Source organism: Lontra canadensis, unplaced genomic scaffold, assembly GCF_010015895.1.
Source record: "Lontra canadensis isolate GAN:19392208 unplaced genomic scaffold, GSC_riverotter_1.0 scaffold10, whole genome shotgun sequence".
Classification (NCBI taxonomy): Eukaryota; Metazoa; Chordata; class Mammalia; order Carnivora; family Mustelidae; genus Lontra; species Lontra canadensis.
In genome coordinates this window covers 150,156-172,465 of record NW_022631004.1, presented here as the reverse complement: position 1 = coordinate 172,465, position 22,310 = coordinate 150,156, and the positions used below count along the sequence as shown (strand labels likewise).

Here is a 22,310-nt window from a genome sequence, read left to right as displayed (position 1 = left end):
CACTAAATTCATATCTCTCAATAGTAACCCTGAAGTTAAATGGGCTAAATACCTCAATCAAAAGACAAAGGGTATCATAATGGATAAAGAAAAAAAAAAACCATCAATATGCTGTCTACAAGAAACTCATTTTAGACCCAAAGACACCTTCAGATTTAAAGTGAGGGGGTGGAAAACAGTTTACCATGCTAATGGACATCAAAAAGACATTTTTGTCTTTTTGGGTGGAGATCCTTTTATCAGTTCAATTATATTTTAAGCCAAAGACTATAGTAAGAGATGAGGAAGGACACTGTATCATACTCAAAGGGTCTGTCCAACAAGAAGATCTAACAACTTTAAATATCTATGCCCTTAACATGGGAGCAGCCTACTACATAAACCAATTAATAACAAAATCAAAGAAACACATTGACAATAATACAATAATAGTAGGGGACATTAACACCCCCCTCACTGAAATGGACAGATCATCCAAGCAAACAATCAACAAGGATATAAAGGCTTTAAATGACACACTGGACCAGATGGACATCACAGATGTATTCAAAATATTCCATCCCAAAGCAACAGAGTACACATTCTTCTCTAGCGCACATGGAACATTCTCCAGAATAGATCACATCCTGCATCACAATTCAGGTCTCAACCACTAACAAAAGATTGGGATCATTCCCTGCATATTTTCAGACCACAATGCTCTGAAGCAAGAACTCAATCACAAGAGGAAAGTTGGAAAGAACCCAAATACATGGAGGCTAAAGAGCATCCTACTAAAGAATGAATGGGTCAACCAGGAAATTAAAGTAGAACTAAAAAAATTCATGGAAACAAATGAAAATGAAAACAACTGTTTAAAATCTATGGGACACAGAGCAAAGGTGGTCCTGAGGTGAAAGTGTATTGTGATACAAGACTTTCTCAAGAAACAAGAAAGATGTCAAGTACATAACCTAAACCTACACCTAAAGGAGCTGGAGAAAGAACAACAAAGAAAGCCTAAACCCAGCAGGAGAAGAGAAATAATAAAGATCAGAGAAGAAATCAAGGAAATCAAAACCAAAAAAAAAACAATAGAACAAATCAATGAAACTAGGAGCTGGTTCTTTGAATTAGTAAGATTGATAAACAACTGGCCAGACTTATCAAAAAGAAAAGAGAAAAGATCCAAATAAATAAAATCATGAATGAAAAAGAAGAAATCACAGCCAACACCAAAGAAATACAAACAATTATAAGAACATATTATAAGCAACTATATGCCAGCAAATTTGACAATCTGGAAGAAATGGATGCATTCCTAGAGACATATAAACTACCACAACTGAATCAGGATGAAAAAGAAAACCTGAACAGAACCATAACCAGTAAGGAGATTGAAGCAGTCATCAAAAATCTCCCAACAAACAAGAGCTCAGGAACAGGCAGCTTCCCAGGGGAATTCTACCAAACATTTAAAGAAGAATTAATTCCTATTTTCCTGAAACTGTTCCAAAAAATAGAAATGGAAGAAAAATGTCCAAACTCATTTTATGAAGCCAGCATTACCTTGATCCCAAAACCAGACAAAGACCCCATACAAAAAGAAAATTACAGACCAATATCCTTGATGAACAAAGATGCAAAAATTGTCACCAAAATACTAGCCAGTAGGATCCAATAGTACATTAAAAGGATTATTCACCACGACCAAGTGGGATTTATTCCTGGGCTGCCATGTTGGGTTAATATCCACAATTCAATCAATGTGATACAACACACTAATAAAAGAAAGAACAAGAACCATACAATACTCTCAACAGATGCTGAAAAAGCATTTGACAAAGTACAACATCTTTTCGTGATCAAAACTCTTCAAAGTGTAGGGATAGAAGGTATATACCTCCATATCATCAAAGCCATCTATGAAAAACCTACCGCGAATATCATCCTCAATAGAGAAAAACTGAGAGCTTTTCCGCTAAGGTCAGGAACACAGCAGGGATGTCCATTATCACCACTGCTATTCAACATAGTACTAGAAGTCCTAGCCTCAGCAATCAGACAACAAAAAGAAATTAAAGGCATCCAAAATTGGCAAAGAAGAAGTCAAACTTTCACTCTTTATCATCTTTTGGAAAACCCAAAAGATTCAACTCCAAATCTGCTAGAACTCCTACAGGAATTCAGTGAAGTGTCAGGATATAAAATCAATGCACAGAAATCAGTTGCATTTCTATACACCAACAACAAGACAGAAGAAAGAGAAATTAAGGAGTCAATCCCATTTACAATTGCACCCAAAACTATAAGATACCTAGGAATAAACCTAACCAAAGAGGCTAAGAATCTATACTCAGAAAACTATAAAGTACTCACGAAAGAAATGGAGGAAGACACAAAGAAATGGAAAAATGTTCCGTGCTCGTGGATTGGAAGAACAAATATTGTGAAAATGTCTATGCTACCTAAAGCAATCTACACGTTTAATGCAATCCCTATCAAAATGCTATCCTTTTTTTTTTCCAAAGAGGTGGAACAAATAATCCTAAAATTTATATGGAACCAGAAAAGACCTCAAATAGCCAGAGGAAGGTTGAAAAAGAAAGCCAAAGTTGGTGGCATCACAATTCCAGATTTCAAGCTCTATTACAAATCTGTAATCATCAAGATAGTATGGTACTGGCACAAAATCAGACTCATAGATCAATGGAACAAAATAGAGAGCCCAGAATAGACCCTCAACTCTATGGTCAACGAGTCTTCGACAAAGCAGGAAAGAATGTTCAATGGAAAAAAGACTGTATCTTCAACAAATGGTGTTGGGAAAATTGGACAGCCACATGTAGAAGAATGAAACTGGACCATTTTCTTACACCACACATGAAAATAGACTCAAAATAGATAAAAGACCTCAGTGTGAGAAAGGAATCCATCAAAATCCTTGAGGAGAACACAGGCAGCAACCTCTTCGTCCTCAGCTGCAGCAACTATTTTCCTAGAAACATTGCCAAACGCAAGGGAAGCAAGGGCAAAAATGAACTATTGGGACTTCCTCAAGATCAAAAGCTTTTTTACAGCAAAGGAAACAGTCAACAGAACCAAAAGACAACTGACAGAATGGGAGAAGATATTTGCAAATGACATATCAGATAAAGGGCTGGTATCCAAAATCTATAAAGAACTTATCAAATTCAAAACCGAAAGACCAAATAATCCAATCAAGAAATGGGCAGAGGACATGAACAGACATTTCTGCAAAGAAGACATCCAGATGGCCAACAGACACATGAAAAAGTGCTCCATATCAGTTGGCATCAGGGAAATACAAATCAAAACCACAATGAGATACCACCTCACCCTAGTCAGAATGGCTAAAATTAACAAGCCAGGAAATGACAGAGGCTGGCAAGGATGTGGAGAAAGGGGAACCCTCCTACACTGTTGGTGGGAATGTAAGCTGGTGCAGCCACTCTGGAAAACAGCACTGAGCTTCCTCAAAAAGTTGAAAACAGAGCTACCCTATGACCCAGCAATTGCACTACTGGGTATTTACCCATAAAGATACAAATGTAGTGATCTGAAGGGGCATAAGCACCCGAATGTTTATAGCAGCAATGTCCACAATAGCCAAACTATGGAAAGAACCTAGATGTCCATCAACAGATGAATGGATAAAGAAGAAGTGGTGTATATATATACAATGGAATACTATGCAGCCATCAAAAGAAATGAAATCTTGCCATTTGCAACAACATGGATGGAACTAGAAGGTATTATGCTGAGCGAAATGAGTCAATCAGAGAAAGACAATTATCATTATGATCTCCCTGATATGAGGAAGTTCAGGGGCAAAGTGGGGGTTTTGGGGGACAGGAAAGGAAAAAATGAAACAAGATGGGATCGGGAGGGAGACAAACCATAAGAGACTCTTAATCTCACAAAACAGACTAAGGGTTGCCGGGATGAGGGGGGTAGGGAGAGGGAGGTGGGGTTATGGACACTGCGGAAGGTATGTGCTATGGTGAGTGCTGTGAAGTGTGTAAACCTGGCGATTCACAGACCTGTACCCCTGGGGCTAATAATAGTTTATATGTTAATTTAAAAATTTTTAAAAATTAAATGATGTTTATGAAAAAATAGAAAACTAAAATAAAATGATGCTTATGGGAAATAAAAAAAATACTAATATGATTTTAGGCTAGATTATTTTTAATTTACTTTTAAGATAGATGGTACATTTATTTTAATAGAGTCTTGCAAAGTTTAGTATGTCTTTAAAAATTATTTTAATTTTCCTGTGTAGTAATTTCACATATAGGTCTTAGCAAATTCTTATACTTTTTTTAATACTTGTAGCAAGAATTATTATCAGACTTCACTCATTGGGCCAGAGACCCTAGTGATGTTAGTGGAAGATCTGCCCTTCATTGTAGTGCATTACCTACACTTGTAAGCTCATGGCCAGCCAGCGGCCCCAACTCCAAACTTTAACAATATGCAGAAGAAAATTCTTAAAACAAAAATTCATTAAATGTATAACACATTAAACAACACAAAGGAAAGTTTAAGACAGATTGAAAATAGTAACGTCCAAATTATTAATAATTCCAGGAATGCTAGGTTATTTGCCACTGCCAATTAAGGCTTTTTCCCTTCCATAGAAAAACCATCATACCTTCAAAAAATAAACTATCATTCCTACTAAAAATTTTTTAGCAAAGCTGAAAGAATAAGAAAATAAAGAATAAATAGAGAATAAGGACATAAATAATAAAGAATAAATAAATAAAGAACAAGGAAAATAAAGCTGGAGAAATAGAATATATCCTTGAAAATTCATTAATTTTTCTTCAGCCTCTGCAGCATAAAATATTTGCATGCAAACTTTTTACATTCATTCTTTTTAATACAATTTTGTGATGTTATCACAATTTTAAGTTTAATTAAGACATATATTTTTGTAATTTTGAAAGAAAAAAATTGACTAAGAATGGTTCTCCTTTAGAGCTGGCCAGTTATCTATTCCTTAACACACAGCAGTCTACTATCACTGGCTTTGGAGGAGTGAGGAAAGAAATGAAAGAAGCAATTAATATTAACTAGGGAGTAGGAGAAAGGAATGAAAGGTTCTTAAAAGAAGAAACAAAGAAAAGTCAGAGAGCTGATCTCTACTGCCATATTCCACTGCACCCTACCTTCAAAAGCATAAATTAAAATGATAATGACCAATAAGCATTAGAGAGCCATTTATTTGTTATAACCATTATGAGTAAAAAAGAATGTTCCCTTCATTCTACCAAAGACACTGGATAGTGTGAAAGAGATGAATCCTGCACAAAGAATCTTACAGGAAACAAAGAAAAAACAGTACAGAAAAATACAGTGAACAAGGACATTTTAGCAGAGTGCATTTACCATGAAGTACAACATCCAAAGCAGGTAATCACTGAAGTTTGCTGCCATTTATCTCTGCAATCCAGCAGCAGAGAATGGACTAGAAGGGATATAGAAGACCCTGAATGGATGGTTGGCTGGTGGATTCATTTACCTATCTACCTATTCCATGTAAAGGGCCAACCCCATGGATGGAAACGCTGCGAACGTGGCATGCCAACACTTCCGTGTTTCTGCCTCTTGTGAGCTGGTACTTAGTCGGCTACTATTATGCACATAGACACTGTCTCAGTATGACTGTGTTAAGAAACCAATAGGAGATGGGGCACCTGGGTGGCTCAGTGGGTTAAGCCTCTGCCTTCGGCTCAGGTCATGATCCCGGGGTCCTGGGATCGAGCCCGGCATCGGGCTCTCTGCTCAGCAGGGAGCCTGCTTCCCTTCCTCTCTCTCTGCCTGCCTCTCTGCCTACTTGTGCTCTCTCTGTGTCAAATAAATAAATAAAAATCTTAAAAAAAAAAAAAAAAAGAAAGAAACCAATAGGAGATAATTGGCTTAACCGCACTTAGAATTCTCTATTAACTATGAAACCAAGCTTCTGAATTATAAAGTCAATATTGAAATATTGAAAAAAATGAAAGTATTGTTTCAGAAGAATACCAACATCTGAAAACCATTGCATGTCGAACAATTGTGTCTTCTGAATGTGATGTAGAGTCATTCAACTATAAATATAAAGAGCAGAGAAACCTACTGTGTAGAAGAGAAAACTCTAAGAATGATGGGGGTGATGGTATTCTAAAGCACATCATTTAAGTAACAGTTAAAATGGGATCAGAATCTATGGATGACGCATGTTCGATCCACTGAAAACCGAGTGAATGAGATAACTAAGTGACCACTTCACTCCCTAATGGAATGCAGGATGTCTGGAGTGAGTCACAGCATCTGTTTTATAGAAGAGAGCAACGCCACACGAAGTGGCATGCACTCATGAGCTGGGGGCACACTGACACCTGGTCTGGAACCAATTGGCTCCCGCTGTTTGTCATATTGCTAATAGAACCAAACTGACTCTATGAGGGTCTAATTAGGCAAAGGCTAGTCAGCTGACATATTATCAAGGGATACTGACAATTCTCATTCATTCAGGTAGTAGTGAATTTTCCTCTTGGAAAATTAGGTCATCTGCAAAGATTGGGTGGTCCTTTTCCAGAAGTCAGTCTCACCCGAATGCTCCACCACACACAAGCGAAAGCGTGACTAACTCACATGCTAACATTTCATAAATCTGGATCTTAATATCACAGAGGTGTCCACCTCTAAAGACCTCCATAGGTAGTGATGTTGCCTCAATAAAAAAATATTTCTGGATCACAGAAAGGTATGATAGAGGCCCATGGGAAATTGGGAAAAATCTTAAATATATATATATATACATATACATATATGTGTGTATATATATATATATTTGTGTAGAATTCCCAAAGATACAGTTTATTACCTTATTTTATGACACATGCTGAGCCATGAATGTCTATATCTAAATAATGCAGAATATGGAGATTTCTAGCCACCAGGAACTGATGCTACAGAACTGCACCCCACAAAGACGCTTCCCTTCCCAAAACATCCGTCAACTTCACAAGGGTAACAGGGCTTCTTGCAGAGCTGCTGTATGGACCTATCTGAAAGTCCGATTTCTGCTGAAACACTACCCTCTTTTGGGGAACTTTAAAATATTTTTCTTAAGTGTTTACACTAAAACTTTATAGACATTTTAGTATTCCAACATTTAAACTCACTCATTCCATGATTATATTTCTATGATTTTAAGGTTACTAATCTAGGCTTTAAAGAAACCAAAAAAGAGCAAATAACCATGAGCTCTAGTCAGAAATACTAATGCATTTCCCACAAGGCAAACTAAGAGATTAAGGAGTCCCATTCAAAAGCAATAAAATCGAATTCTCATTTTAGGCTATGGAAAGAATAACTATGTGTTTCTGGAACACCCAAGCACGTCTAATCTACCGAGCTGGCCACCAGCCAGGCTGCCATATACATTTGCAGCCTCGCATGAACATCTGTAGAGGTGCTTTTATTGAACATGCAGGTGCTGGCTAAAGGATAAGGCCATTCAGAGCTGCCACATATACTCACAACGGACAAGAAAATAAGATGATAGCATTTAATGCAGAAATAAAATTTAGCCAGGGTGACCATTAAAAGTAAGAGTTTGAAAGAGACTGATGACATTTGAGCAGCTGTGAGATAATTTAGAGCTCCCGGATCCAGCCATCATTTGCGTTTTCCTGTCTTCAGTGAGAACCATCGTTTGGTCTCCCATACCATATTGGAAGGATTAGAGGCCAGCAGGAAACATGGCAGAGTGGAATACAGAACTCAGCCTTCTGATTCAAAAGAGCTTTTCTGTTCCATGAGTCCTCTAAAGCTGCAATCAAATGCACTTTTTGTGGATTTATGGTGGAGAATTATGTAACATTCGTAGGTGTTTTTGTTTTCTAAATATTCCATATATGAAGCTATAAATTGCAACTATGTAACATGGCAAAACTCCAGGATATGGTAAATCAAATAAACATGACATAAGCATATTGGCCTATTGCTGGACATTCCTATGCCTGGAACTTTGTTTCTGTTTTGTTGGTTTGTTTTTGTTGTGTTTTGGTTTTAATGTTTCTTTTGTTTTTAAGATTTTTTTTTTTTTTTTTTTTTGACAGACAGAGATCACAAGTAGGCAGAGAGGCAGGCAGAGAGGGGGGTGAGGCAGGCTCCCTGCTGAGCAGAGAGCCCGATCCCACGACCCTGGGATCATGACCTGAGCCAAAGGCAGAGGCTTTAACCCACTGAGCCACCCAGGCACCCCTTAATGTTTTAATATTTAAAAATATTTTAAAAGTACCCAAAATTTAATAATCAGTTATGTCTCTCAGAACCAAGACAGGATGAAGTCAGGAGTAAAAGAAATCCTTGTCCTTATTCATTCAGAACTTCATCTCTTTTCTAATAAGACTTTCTCCTCCCCAAATATCTTTCGACCAGGGTTTCTTTCTACTTTAAAGCTATTAACACACAGTTTGAATCTCATAATAAACACACACACACACACACACACACACACACCCCAAACATATTAGTTTCTTACTGCTGCTGTAACAAATTACCACAAATTTAGGCGCTTAAATGACACACATTTATTCTCCTAGAGCTATGGTGGTTGCAAGTCTAAAATGGGCAAGCAGTGCTGGACCTTCCAAAGGGAAGTAAGGATCTGTTTCCTTGAATTTTGCCCATCTTCTCAAGACTGCCCTCATTCCTTGGCTCAAGTCCCTTTGCTCCATCTTCAAAACCAACAGTCTAGCAACTTCTCTCTCCCTGACCTCTTGCTTCCTTCTTATAAGTACCCCTGTGACCACATCAAGCCCACCCAGATAATCCAGGATAATCCCTACATTTCAAGATCTTTACTTTAACCACAGTTCCTTGTACCACATAAGGTAACATGCTTAGGTTCTGGGGATCAGGACATGGACATCTTTGGGGAGATGCGGAACATTATTTTGTCTACTACAAAAACGAAGAACTAAATGTTTTCACCCTCTGTGATTTCAAGGAAAATGACCACAGACACTTAAGACTCCATGATTTCACACTCTGTCTTAACGAACTAAAGCCTGCAGTGCAAGTCTGGCCCTCAGGCTGTTTTTGTAATTAAACTTTTATTGGACCACAACCACGTACATTCATTTGTGTATTTTCTGTGGATGCTATCACACTCAAATAGCAGAATTAAATTGTAACAACACAGACCCATAATCTACAAAGTCCATATTTCCTCTCTTGCCCCTTAAAGAAAGTTTTCTGAAAAGCCGTCATTAGCTCTATTTTTACTTGTTAGAATTGAGTTTCAAATTCATAAGGCTACACAAAATCTTGATCATGGTTGAATTACCCAATAATTCTTATTACTAATCATTGTCATAATTATAGTTACTATTTGGATATAATATGTCAATGTTTATTGGCTTTTAATATGCTATTATGCCAAACACTTTATATGCAAACTCATTTAATGCACACACAGAATTCCCGAGTATTAGCTCCAATTTCCAAAGGAAGAAACTGAGACTTAAAAGGATTAATATTTTTCTCAAGATAATATGGCTAGTTAGGTTTAGACACAAGTCACTTTAAGTTCAAAATATATGTTTCTAGAGGGGCCTGGATGGTAAGCATCTGCCTTCGGCTCGAGTCATGATCCCAGGACCTCACATCAATCTCCCTGCTCAGTGGGGAGTCTGCTTCTTCCTCTCTCCCTCCTCCCTGTTCATGAGTTCTCTCTCTCTCAAATAAATAACTTTATTTTAAAAATCTTAAAACACACACACACAAAATATACATTCCTGATCCCTCCAAGTCTCTATTAGGTATTCATTTTACTTAATCACTGTAATTTTATCTTATTAATATTTTCCATTTAAATCATTGTATATGCACACATACACAGCAATTATGGATGCAGGGTGCTAAAATTTAAAAAAAAAATTAGATAAAATGTAGGAGAAAATCTTGGGCTTGAAGGTATTTAAGCTCCTGTCAGCTTTATAAACTTGCCAACTTACCTAACTGCCAGCGACAACTTCCTTATCTCTAAGTGTCATCTGTGATACAAACCTGAGATACTATACATGATACTACTCTGAAATCTTTAGGCACTATACACACATTGTCTTTTTTTTTTTTTTTTTAACACCAATTAGTTCTTAATGCTATTTAGTCCGAGTACAGTTTTGTGAGGTACGAGAAGGGCCCAGTCAAGCTGCCTTTTATTATTTGGAGAACACTCCTAGAAATGAAAAACTGGAGAATATTTATATTTTTATTTGTGGAATTACATGAGAGTGCTTATCTTGGAATAGGCCCCTTTTAAAGGACTCTCTCAGGATCTCTGGATTCCAGCTCTCTACCTTATTACATGTATATAAAGATAGTATTTCAAGGTATTATAAAGATCAGAGCATATGTCAAAAAAGTATATGAAAGAATATACAAAAAATCTTCAAGAACCAATATAATCATTCATAGATACAATTCTATTTAACTTTTATATTTAGATTTATAATAGTAAACTCATGATCTAGGGACCAAAATTAATGTTTATTATGTATATAGACATAATTTAAGATACTATTATGTTCAAATTGTTGTTTCATATTACTGGACAGTATTCTCTGCATCATTTTTTAAAAAAATCACCCTTAAAGATTTCCTGCTTGTATATCAGATGGTATACTCCAGCCTGAATCTATTCTGGCTACACATTCTGGACTTTACCCACAGCAAATCTGTCAAGAGAGGAAAAGCAGGAACTACTGGTGTTACCTTTACTTTCAGAATATGTGCAGTCTCACATATTTAAATGCATGTATGGGATTAAAAATGGCTCCACATTGTCTGCTACTCTCCCCATTAAGATATGAGACTTAATTCTCTGCTGCTGGAATCTGGGCCAGCCTTTGTAATTTCCTTAACCAATAGGGTGTGAGAAGGTAACGTTCAGGGGCTTCTGTGGTGTCCTCCTGGGACTCCTGAAATACTCTCTTTGGGGACCCATTACTACCATGTGAAGAATATGGTTTTGAGACCAACATGTTAGAATGGTCATGTGTAAGTGTTCTCATTATTCCAGCTGAGATACCTTCTAGCCCTCTCCATCAAGATGACAGGCATACAATTAAAGCCACCTTGACCCTCCAAATCAGACCATACCCAGGTGAATATCACTGACCTTGAACCCTGCCATGGGCAACAGAAGAATCATCAGAAAAGCACTACTGAAATCATGACCCTCCTTCTCCACAAACCATGGGATATAATAAAATGGTGCTTGTTTGAAGCCATGAGGTTTTGGGTTAGTTTATTATGAAACAATAGATAACTAAAACAGTGCATAAGAAAGAATAGTTGTGTTATACTGCCCAAAGTCTTAAATTTCTGTAAATCTGTAGTAAGCTGACCACGACTTACAGTTCAGTCCTTACATTACTGTACAATAATAGACATTAGACATGGTTGATCACATTGTGAACTAACTATACTTATGGTAAGTGAATACTATGCACAAAAATACTCATATCACTCAAAGGGCACTGAATTTTATTATAAGTCATTTACCTCCAGAATTGCAATATTGTCTAAATAACTGTGATATTTGTAGCCTTACAAATAAACCAAATTAACTGAAATACGGTTATCTGAGCCATAGTGAAAGGCTTGTTTGACCCACAAACCACTACCTGCATATAATCCAACACAACTCTATATCAAGGTAAAGGAATATTTGTGTTACAAAGAACAGTAAGTCTCTTAAAATCCACAAACAGTGGTTTTCTTTATAGCTCATGAAACTGTCTTTAGAAACAATTTCCTTTCCTTTGATATGAATAAGTGAAATATTTAAAAATGTTTCCTTATTTTTCTACGGAGCCTAAGTAAAGAGGAGTAACAATATATAAGTTGTAAAGAAAGCTCCATTGTCTACAGAGAGAGATCAAATGTTTTCTTTGCTTTCTCTCTTTGCCCAGGTGGCTAGAGTTTAGTTTGTAACTAAGTATCTATCAGTAGCTCTTAGCCTAAGGGTATTAAAAGATTTAATAATTTTCCAAATTTCCTTGGAATCTATTTTCCAAATTAAGCTTGCGTTCAAGTTCTTCCATGAAAATGAAGGATCCATGAAAATTAAGGATACTAAAGAAATCAGGAAAAATGCATCTATCTTGAACAATGTTATCTTTTTGATAATATGTGATATACAATAAGTGTCTAACTACATAGGAAGGTGGCTGAATGGTTTCAAATGGAATTATAAACAGGTTTGGCCAAATGTCCATTGGTTGATATCTGCTATAAACAGTCTTAAAGTAGATAAGATTAGTTAGCAGTTATATAACAAGAAGGGAGACAACGACAGTAGACAGAAGCAACAACACTGAAGTGGTAAGAATTTAAAAATATGGAACTAAAACATCACTTTAAGTTGGCAGCTGAGGTTATGACACACTTTCTAGTGATCCTAACTCTTAGAGTATATTGAGAGTGAAGTTTTATATGAACATGACTACTAAGTTAAGAAACTGGGTATCAGTATTATGTTTCAATTTAGAAACTTTGGGGTGCAGTTATGTATGTTTTAACAGACCTTCCAGGTAATTTTGATGCATGCTAATATTTGAGAAAGCCTAGGGTTAAACTGTAATGACTTCCACAAAGATCACAAAATCAAATACTTAAAGATCAATATGTGCCCAAAGCTTTTGTTTTCTTCCTGAGAATTTCCTTCTTAGGATACTAGTAAGCATGACCACTGTTGACAGGCATGTTTTATATCCTGACCTTCAAGGGGAATATTTGCATGAAAATTAAAACTTGCAATTTGTAAAGGAACAGACTATTCTAGAGTTGGAAGGGGAGTTCAATAACCTGAAGGATACAAAACTAAAAAAGAATAAAATATTGTCATTTTTAAAACTGGGGTATATCGGGAGTTCTACTTCTTCTTGGATACAGATAGCTGGAACTAGTGTTGCTTCTACCCCAACAACAAGAAAAACCCATGTAAACTTTAAAAATCACAACTTCGCTGAACACTTCAAAGAGCTGAAGTCAATAGTCAACCAAGCAATATGTAATGCACTGAATCTCAGCCCCCTCCAAGGAGAAATGAGACACAAGCCCCTGCTCACCACTGGCAGACCATGGAAGGAAGAGATGTGCTGGGTGCCATACAACCAGGCAACAAGTAGTCAGCTATAATTTTTAATAAACTGGTAGAAGTCAGGTGTGGACTAGAGTTAAGAATACAAAGCCCCTGGGAGCTATAGACACAGGGGATGTTAGAACCCACTTAAAGCCTCTTCTCTTGTTCATGAGAAAAATCATGGGCGGTTCAGAAGGCCAAGTGTCTTCCTCAGTGTTGCAGGTTTGGAGGAGTGAAGTGGTCACTGCTGTGAGCAAAATATGAAGCCCTGATGCAACCCTTCCCTAGAAAACAAACCTTAAGCTCCTGGGAGAGGGAAAGAAAACCCTGTCACCACGAGGGCAAAGATACAGACCCACTGTAGCCAAGCAAAAAACAAAAAAACAAAATAAGATCAACAAAACCCCACAATAAACCATGTCTGCCTCTGGAGAAGCACTGGTCACAGGATCCTACAGCAAGAACAGTGGAGACCTATTATCACTCTGGAAGGGACAAGAAACTCTCGTGGAAGACCTACCAGAGATATGAGATGGAGTTTGATTGCCACAGAAGAAAGACACAGGACCACTGAGAAACACCACCTCCAAGACCTAAATCTTCAGGGCCTACAGTGGAAGCTGTACTAAGACAATAGTGAACCCCTTGTCCTCGCCACCAGAACAACAAGCACCCAGTAAGAAGAAACTGCAGTCTACCACTGGGGAAGGCAAAGTGTGGAAAGGAAAATAACTCATGGTGGAAATAAACAGGGAAGCTAAAGCTAAAGTAGAAACATTGTGAAATGCTGCTGAAATCCCAGCCTTCAATTTTTTAAAAAAAGGAAATTAAGGCCAATGGTGCACCAAAGACCATCATAAGAACAAGATAACCCAAATTCAGCTTTACTAACTAGATATTTCCTCAATACCATCCACTCCCACACACACACATGTGCTAATAGCCTCAGTAGAGATGTGTCAAGTTCCAGACATAAAGTCTCTACTGTCATCCACATAATGCTGGGTATATAATAAAAAATTACATGACACACAAAAAGAAAAAATACACTACTAAAACAGAAAATAACAAACAGAACAGACACAGACATAACCCCTATGTTTAAACTATGAGACAGAAGTTAAGTAACTAAGATTGGGGCACCCAGATGGCTTTGTCAGACATGGAGCCTGCTTGAGATTCTCTCTCTCCATATCCCTCTGCTCCCACCCCTGTCTGCATACTCTCTCTTTAAAAAAAATAAATTAAAATAACTATAATTACTATGCTAAAGATGATAGTAAAGGATCACTTTCTTATACTACACACAAAAATAAATCCAAAATAGATAAAGACATAACAGTGAGACAAAAACCCATCAAAAATGCTAGAGGAGAACATAAGCAGCAACCTCTCTGACCTTGGCCACAGCAACTTTTTGCTAAACATGTCTCCAGAGGCAAGGAAAACAAAAGCAAGAATGAACTATTGGGACTTTATCAAAATAAAAAGTTACTGCACAGTGAAGGAAATGATCAACAAAACTGTAAGGTAGCTTACAGAATGGGAGAAGATATTTGCAAATTGTTTATCTGATAAAGGGTTACCATCCAAAAGAACTTATTTAATTCAACCACCTGAAAACCAAATAATCCAGTTAAAAAGTGGACAGAAGACATCAGAGCTTATTCTATCTGTGCACATGCACAAGAAAGACCATGTGAGCATACAACAACAAAGTAGCAGTCTACAAACCAGGAGATGAGGCATTACCAGACACCAACCTGACAGGACCTTAATCTTAAACTTCTAGCTTCCAAAACTGTAAGAAAATATTTTTTTTAAATTGTTTTAGCCTCTCGGTCAGCCTCTCAAAATACCATTGATGGTATTTTGGTTTGGCAACCCAAGCAAACTAATAAACATGAAAGCTATGATAATGAGTCAAATTAAAATGCTAGAATTAAAAAACATGGTAAGAAGGAAAAATAACGTGTTAATAATCTCACCAAGGAGACTCAAGAGAGCCAAAGAAATAATCACTGAACTTGAATACAGGTCCACAGAAATTTATGCAAACTTAGACTCAAGAAGAGTGAAAGAAAAGTAACAGAGCACCCAAGATTATGGTATAATATAAAACAGCCTAGTATATGTGTAATTTGAATCACAGAAGGAAAGGAGAGACTATAGTAAAAAAGAATTTTGTGAAGAAATAATGGCAGAGAATTTTCAGAAATTCTTAACAAACATCATAATACAGATGCAAGAAATTCAGAGAATTTTGAGAAAAATGAATCCCACAATATTTCTAAACACACGTACACACCTAGATACATTATATTCAAACTTCTCATAAAAAATGTTGAAGATAGCAATAGGGGAAAAAAAGGAATAAACATAGTATTTATAACAGGCTTATGAGAAACCATGAAAGTGAAAAAATAATGGAGTCAGTGTTTAAAGTATAGACAAGAAAATGAAATTGTCATCCTAGAATTTAATACCCAATGAAAATATCCTTAAAAAAAGTGATACTGCAGAGACATAACCTACACAAAATATAAAATGAATCTGTCTTCAGACAGAAGGAATGTTATAGCAGACAAAATGTGGATCTACAAAACACAATGTCTTCAGAAAAATCTATTTTCCAATTTCTTTAGCTAACCGCACTGTTAAAAAGAACACAGCCCATAAGCTTCAGAATGGTCCTCTCAATCAGGACCTTGGAAAGGACTGGCAAATAATCATGTTCCCACAATACTGTCACCTTACCATCTAGCATCTTTCCAAACAGTGGCTAAAATAAACTGACGTTTCTGTTTGGATAGATATTTACTGATATTTTACAAATACAGTGATTGCAAGAAACTCCAGGTAGCTGTGAAGGTCTTGGTGACTTTCTCTAATTTTATTATTATAATGTCACATATAAGTAATGCTTCTCCCCTTTCCCACCAAATTCACTGAAAAGAAAGGTTAAAAACAAAGTTTTAAGATTAACCTAATGGCTGGACTGGTCCAGTAAGCTACCATATGTTAGACCGGTAGCCTCTTCCTCAAGACAATGTCTTGTCCTTTATTATGATGCTACTGGACTGTCCTGAGCCTTGCTGGCTGACATTTCCTCCTGATTTTGACAACAGCATTTATGGAAAATTATTAAAATTTCTATATTCTTATTATTATTTCCTTACATTATACTCTTCAACTATCTACAGCTTGTGATAAAACTTAATATATATTACCAGATGATCAGGACAGAACACAAGACAAAGAACACAGGAGGAAAGACAAACATTAAATTCATATTTGAGTTTAGGGGAGTTCTAAGGATACCAGTATCCATCTAGGGAAGGCAATGATGTTATGAAAAAACGATTTGTCATTACAAGACAACATTTTTTATAAAAAAATACATGCATTTCATCTATGAGGTACATAGAATTGACACAAGCAGTACTATGTTATGTTTATGTGAACAGTTATTTTATTTCTTTCTTGCTGACTTTCAGATGATTTCTTGTTCCTTTCTTTATTTTCCCCTCTTGGAAAGATCATGACCAATAACATGTTAGGAAGTAGAGCCTACTGTTCTGCAGTAACTTTGATAATGCCTTTTAAATCATCAAGGATAAGGACACCATATGAAAACTGTTTGGCTGCCATTACTGCATCTTGATCTAGGAAAGCAGGGATTTGTTCAGTGTAAGTAGGAAAGCATAAGAAAGAAAATCTTTTCCAGCTTCCCACTAATTCAATTCTATTAAATAAATATTCATTTTACTTCCATGTGCTGGCCACTAAAGACAAGGGCAGTCAGCTTAACAGAAAGAAGGACGAGCTCACTTACTAATTTGATTCGGTGGCCAGGAGTGGTACTGATTTCCCAAGTGCATTCCTTCCTGCTTGGGTACTTGTCTGGCCAGTTGGGGCTGGTGATGAAGCCACTTGGACTGTGGATCTTCTGTTCACACTCAGCTGTGCCGATAACAATAATATCAATCAGTGTGGAAATCTAGCCCAGGATTGGTTTAGCAAGAAAGTAGCCTATTTGCCCCCTATGCTGCGGAAAGATTTTCCTGAATACTAACTAATCACCACTCCAGTCTCTTGTTATCATAGTCGTCTGCTTTGGCAAACATGTCACTATCATAATCAGGCAATGTTTGTTTTCTAGATCACATGAAATTAAGTGTTTACAGTGAGTTAGGTAAATGCCTAAAAGAAAATGGAATAGTTTAAAATGCTGGATCCGAAAGCTCTGATTTTAACAAAGCAACATATATTGACAATTGAGGTTATCAACACTTGGCATGTGCAGAATATTTAATGCAATGCTACAAATGATAATCAATGGACTATGCCATTTTCAATTCATCTTTTTCTATTAGCAGAAACATCATTTACAGCTAATTAACATCATTAAGCCATTTTATGGATCATGTATTTACATTTTCTCTCACCCTTAAAGCAAACACTTGAATACCTAAACCATAATTTTAGCTGCTGAAGTAAATTAACCCTAATTTTATCAAAGTAAAATGCAGCACTAAGGAGAAAAATAAGTGAACAGCTACTAGCCATGGAAATAGCTTCTAAACTGATTTTGAAAGCTATTTCCTTCAATTCTTTTGAAATTTCTTTCATAATTTCTTTCACAATTTCTTTCACAATTAAAATGACCTTACCTTAAAGGAGACTATTCCACATTGTAAATATCAAACTTCAAAAATGATTAATGTCAAAAAAATTTTTAATATCCTCAGGCTCTATCCATTCTCTGTAACTTATGAAGCAGCCCCCTACACATCTTAGTTTAGACAGGGAACAATTTGTTGTGTATTATGTATCCCATTCTAAAACACAACTAATTCTCTGAAATTTTCCAACAAATCTCTTTGGGGAAATTCTTTACTATATGGACAAAATACCTGTTACACTGTAGGGCTATGCAATAAGGGTATAATGCCCAACATAAATGTGTTGTTGCATTCCTTACGACTAGATCTTTCTTTTAATTGTGATAGGTTTCCATAGGATATTTGACTCCTAACATAGGAATACAAAAATAAGAGAAGAAATTCAGCTCCTTCCAAACAATGTAGGATCATGTAACAAGTCTCAGAATCCAGATCTTAACGAGTTTCTAAGTTCAATTTTCCCTATTCTTGCTTTGCCATATGAAATATGGAGTCCCCAGGATATGGAAATAGCCTATAAGACAAAGCCAGGAGGCTAACTACTAAACTCTGGAAGGTGTCCATACATAGCAGAGGAAAAAGAAAATCCCAACCCTTTACTGGCAGTAAAAATGAACTTTATTAGGGATGCCTAAATACCATTCTATCTAAAACCAAGTTTCCTATGAAATCCTTTCTTGAAAATACATACTGTAATAAGGAATTAAGGTCCCAGTTTATGGTTGTTACTTGTAAGTCATAGGGTACATGCATACTCTACAAAAGTTGTCTCTTTTTTCTCTGAATTATCTTTCATAACTGTAAAATAACTGCACTAATCCCCAGCATGTTGATTTAACAGAATACTGTACTAAGTTATAAATATCAGAGTCCTTACAGGTTTATCTTCATATAAGAAAGTAAAAAGAGGGGAAAAAATCCTGCTTGCATATGATTCTGAGCAATATCATTGGTTCAGTGAAAAAAAAAAATAGAAAAAAAAAACTGACATGTGACAATATTTGAATGGAACAAGGGTCAGTTCAGGATATCCTGTACTATTCCAATGTTCATACAAAGAGCTGCTATCTAACTATGATTCTAGCCAGGAACCTACCAATCTCTATGATATAGCTAGTAACTAAAGTTATAAAATCTGCCATTATAATTCTTCCAAATTGGGCATAAATCCAAATTAAGTAGAAAACTGAGGAGCAGACCCTCAAAGGATGAAATAAAAAACCAAGTAACTGTTTTTTGTTCCCATCTACCTCAAACTGGCTAAGGAGATAAAGGTATATATTTATAAAAATATAAAATCAGAATATTATAAGATGTTGGGGACAAAAACTGATAGACTACTATTGTGCTATTGGGATGGGTTTTTGTTTTTTGTTTTTTGATTTTTTGTTTTGTTTTGTTCTGTTTTGCTTTGTTTTGTCAAACCCATGACTTAGAACTTTAAATGGCATAGTATCTACCATTTTCAAATATCTTTCTTCTGGTAGGCATTTGAGTTTGATACGCTTGGTATTTAAAGTGCCATTACTCATGTAGCACTTACATGAGATATTCTGGGGAGGGAAATTAAAACAAATGCAAAACATTTAGCGGAAGTCAAGTTTAAATATGGAGACTGTTATAGGGTCTCTTCTACAAGAACCTGGGCATAATGTGGAGCTTTTCTGACTGCCAGATGACATCATAGCCACTTCGATGTCTGTTACACAAAGTTATTCTAATGCCACCCATATGTGAAGTGCAGAACCTTTAGGTATTATGAGGTTTCCAATATTATGCCTTGGATATCTCAACACTGCACTTTTTTTTTTTTTTGACATTTGAATGGTCAACAATGATATCAGTCATTGATATGATTCACTCTACTTGGAAGCAGTGCTTGACCCAAACTACATGAAATTCTAGATGTTGTCAAGAAAAGAACACTCCTTCATACCTTCCTTGCAGTCATGTTTATTTTCATGCAGCACAAATCCGTTACGGCACTGACACATGTAGCTTCCCATGGTGTTGACACACTCATGTTGACACCCACCATTATCCTTAGAGCATTCGTCTTTGTCTAGCAAAAAGATAACCCCACAGTTTAGTAAATAGCTTTAGAAACAAAGGGTAACAAAGGAGAGTCTTTTAGTTGTGGTTAACACTGGCAAAGGGTAAACTAAGTCACAGCTTTCTTTGATCCCAACATAAAACAAAACCTCCCAAATTTTTAGTGTCTTAGTTTTACCCATTCCTTGTTTAGCTTGGAGCCCTGTACCATGAATTGAGTTTTTAACACTGCTGACTCTAAGATAACAATTCATAGCCTCTTTCACTCCAAGGCTGGAGTAGGAGTTTTGAGTAGGAGACAGGAAATGAATGAATCGCTTTCCAACTAACCTTAAACATTTATTGCCAATTTTTAAAAATAAATTTAAAATCGTGAGTATTTTGAATAAATGCAAGAACTGGTGATGTATTATGTATTATATACTATATATATATAAATGCAAGAACTTCAATATATTAGCCATGGTGTAGAGACAGAGACTAAACAAGGTTCCAGAATTTATATATAATCACTGTAAAAAAAATCACTCAGTATGACTACTGCAGTTGATTTTTTTGCTGTTGTTAACTTTACTGTTATTGTTAGCACTAATGAATCTGAATACTTCATAACATCCAAGACAGAAAAAGGCATCATTAGATTATCCTAAAGAAGTAATTTAATTTATATATTTGAAACAAATCTACTCCAGCAGACCAGTTTATTAATAAATGATTCCCTGAAAAGGCTCTTAGTGTGCTAGAGGTAAAGGTTAGAATAGGAAATATGAGCTTTAAGAAATAGCCAGCACATTCACTACAGGGAAAAAGGCCAAACTAGATTAGCAGGCAGTCAATCCAGTGAGAGGCATCAGCCACCATGCTATGTCACTCAGCTGTCATTCCATGGCTGGCTTGTCCATTAAAGTCAAAACTGGCAGATTGCTCCTGACACACATAGATGATGACACATCACTCAGACTTTCATCACTCCCACAGCATAGAGAACGAAAAGGACACATGACAGTCATATCAGAGGTGTGTTGAATTCAAATTTTGTATTGTCAACTGATTTTTCCAATGACAATTTGTGAGCTCACAGTAGCACACAGATAGCTAAAGCTATTTTTGCCTTTTTATCAAATCAATATTCACTCTATGGAAATGGGCTTAGGAAAAGCATTTTTATAGAAAAATCTGATCATAATTTTTAAGGACATATCTATTTTTTTTTTCATTTTTGGAGATTGATTACATGACATAGCACACACATGCTTCTGGGATATATTCGTGTATTGGCTATATCAGAATACTCCAAAGGCATACAGGCAGTTCCAAAGTTTGAAAGAATATATCAGAATCAATACATCTGTGATTTATGTGTTCTCTAGCTACCTTTAACACCTCCATTACATTTTCTTTTACTTATTATGTAGCCTAAGCAAAATAAAAGTAGAATAAAGAAAACCATTCTCTAAAAGAGCATCAACATGTATAAGAAATAAAAATACAGAATTGGCCTTGTAAAATTAATTTAGGGAAATTTATAATCATTTCAAAGCCCTGTTCCCTTCGTTGTGTCAACAGTGAAAATCACAGTTTATGAGTTATGAATGGCTTATGTAAAATGGGTGGATGGTAGGTCATACTTCTAACCCTGATGGTGTCAGCCACTTGCATTTTCCAATTCAGACAGCCACGCAGTAAATGATTTAAATGTATTAGTTTATTATCTAAATTCATTAATGTAACTTTCAGAGATGCTTTAGTTAAAATGCTTCAGAAAAAAAATATATCCTCATGAGTGGATACACTTTCTTTGTTAAACGGAAATAACCAATTTAAAATTTCTGGTGCCAGAATTACTTACACGGAAATAGTTACATATTTCCTATGAAAATGTTTATATAATGAATGTTTGATGATCTTGAAACAACACCTGAGAGACTGAACTTTAGTTGTACTATAGGTCAACCAGACTTATGAGAGCTCACTGGAAATCTAACAAGTGTAACTCAATTAGTTTAGAGAAAATGAGTTCACATTTGCAATTGACTGGTAAACAGATTCTAAGTGCTCAGTGAACCAGTGATGGCAGGGACTGCTGGAATCCTTTCATCTGGACCTGTTTGGATTGCCATTCATGAGCAATATAAAAAAGTTAAAATACAAACATGAACACAAATTATTATTCATGCATTTTTAAGTCCATAGTTATTTTATAATCAAAGCAATTCCAGTACATTAAATATTCCTAACATTTAAACTTCATCCTAGTGGAAATCTTAAGCCACTAGGTTATATTTCTAGGAAGAATTATTTTCTTTAGATTTGACAGAATGTATTATGATAGAAAATATCAGAATGTAATATTACCACAATAGCTGTGGTAATGGTAACTAAAGAGAAATAAAGTTGAACGCAAAACTGATTACATTGCA

General features: G+C 36.0%; 1 protein-coding gene and 1 non-coding gene across 2 annotated transcripts in view; both read right to left on the bottom strand.

Annotated features, from left to right (window-relative positions):
* Window positions 1-22,310, bottom strand: part of TLL1 (tolloid like 1) — a 170,299-nt gene that overhangs the window by 12,501 nt on the left and 135,488 nt on the right. Inside the window, exons 20-21 of the mRNA XM_032855437.1 lie at window positions 19,775-19,900; window positions 16,989-17,116 (exon numbers count right to left, since the gene is read on the bottom strand). Coding sequence (XP_032711328.1) covers window positions 16,989-17,116; window positions 19,775-19,900 — 254 coding nt within the window. The remainder of the gene's footprint in view (window positions 1-16,988; window positions 17,117-19,774; window positions 19,901-22,310) is intronic.
* On the bottom strand, window positions 4,331-4,484 carry LOC116866778. Its single transcript, XR_004382473.1, has one exon. It is a non-coding gene; the product is annotated as a small nucleolar RNA SNORA62/SNORA6 family (small nucleolar RNA).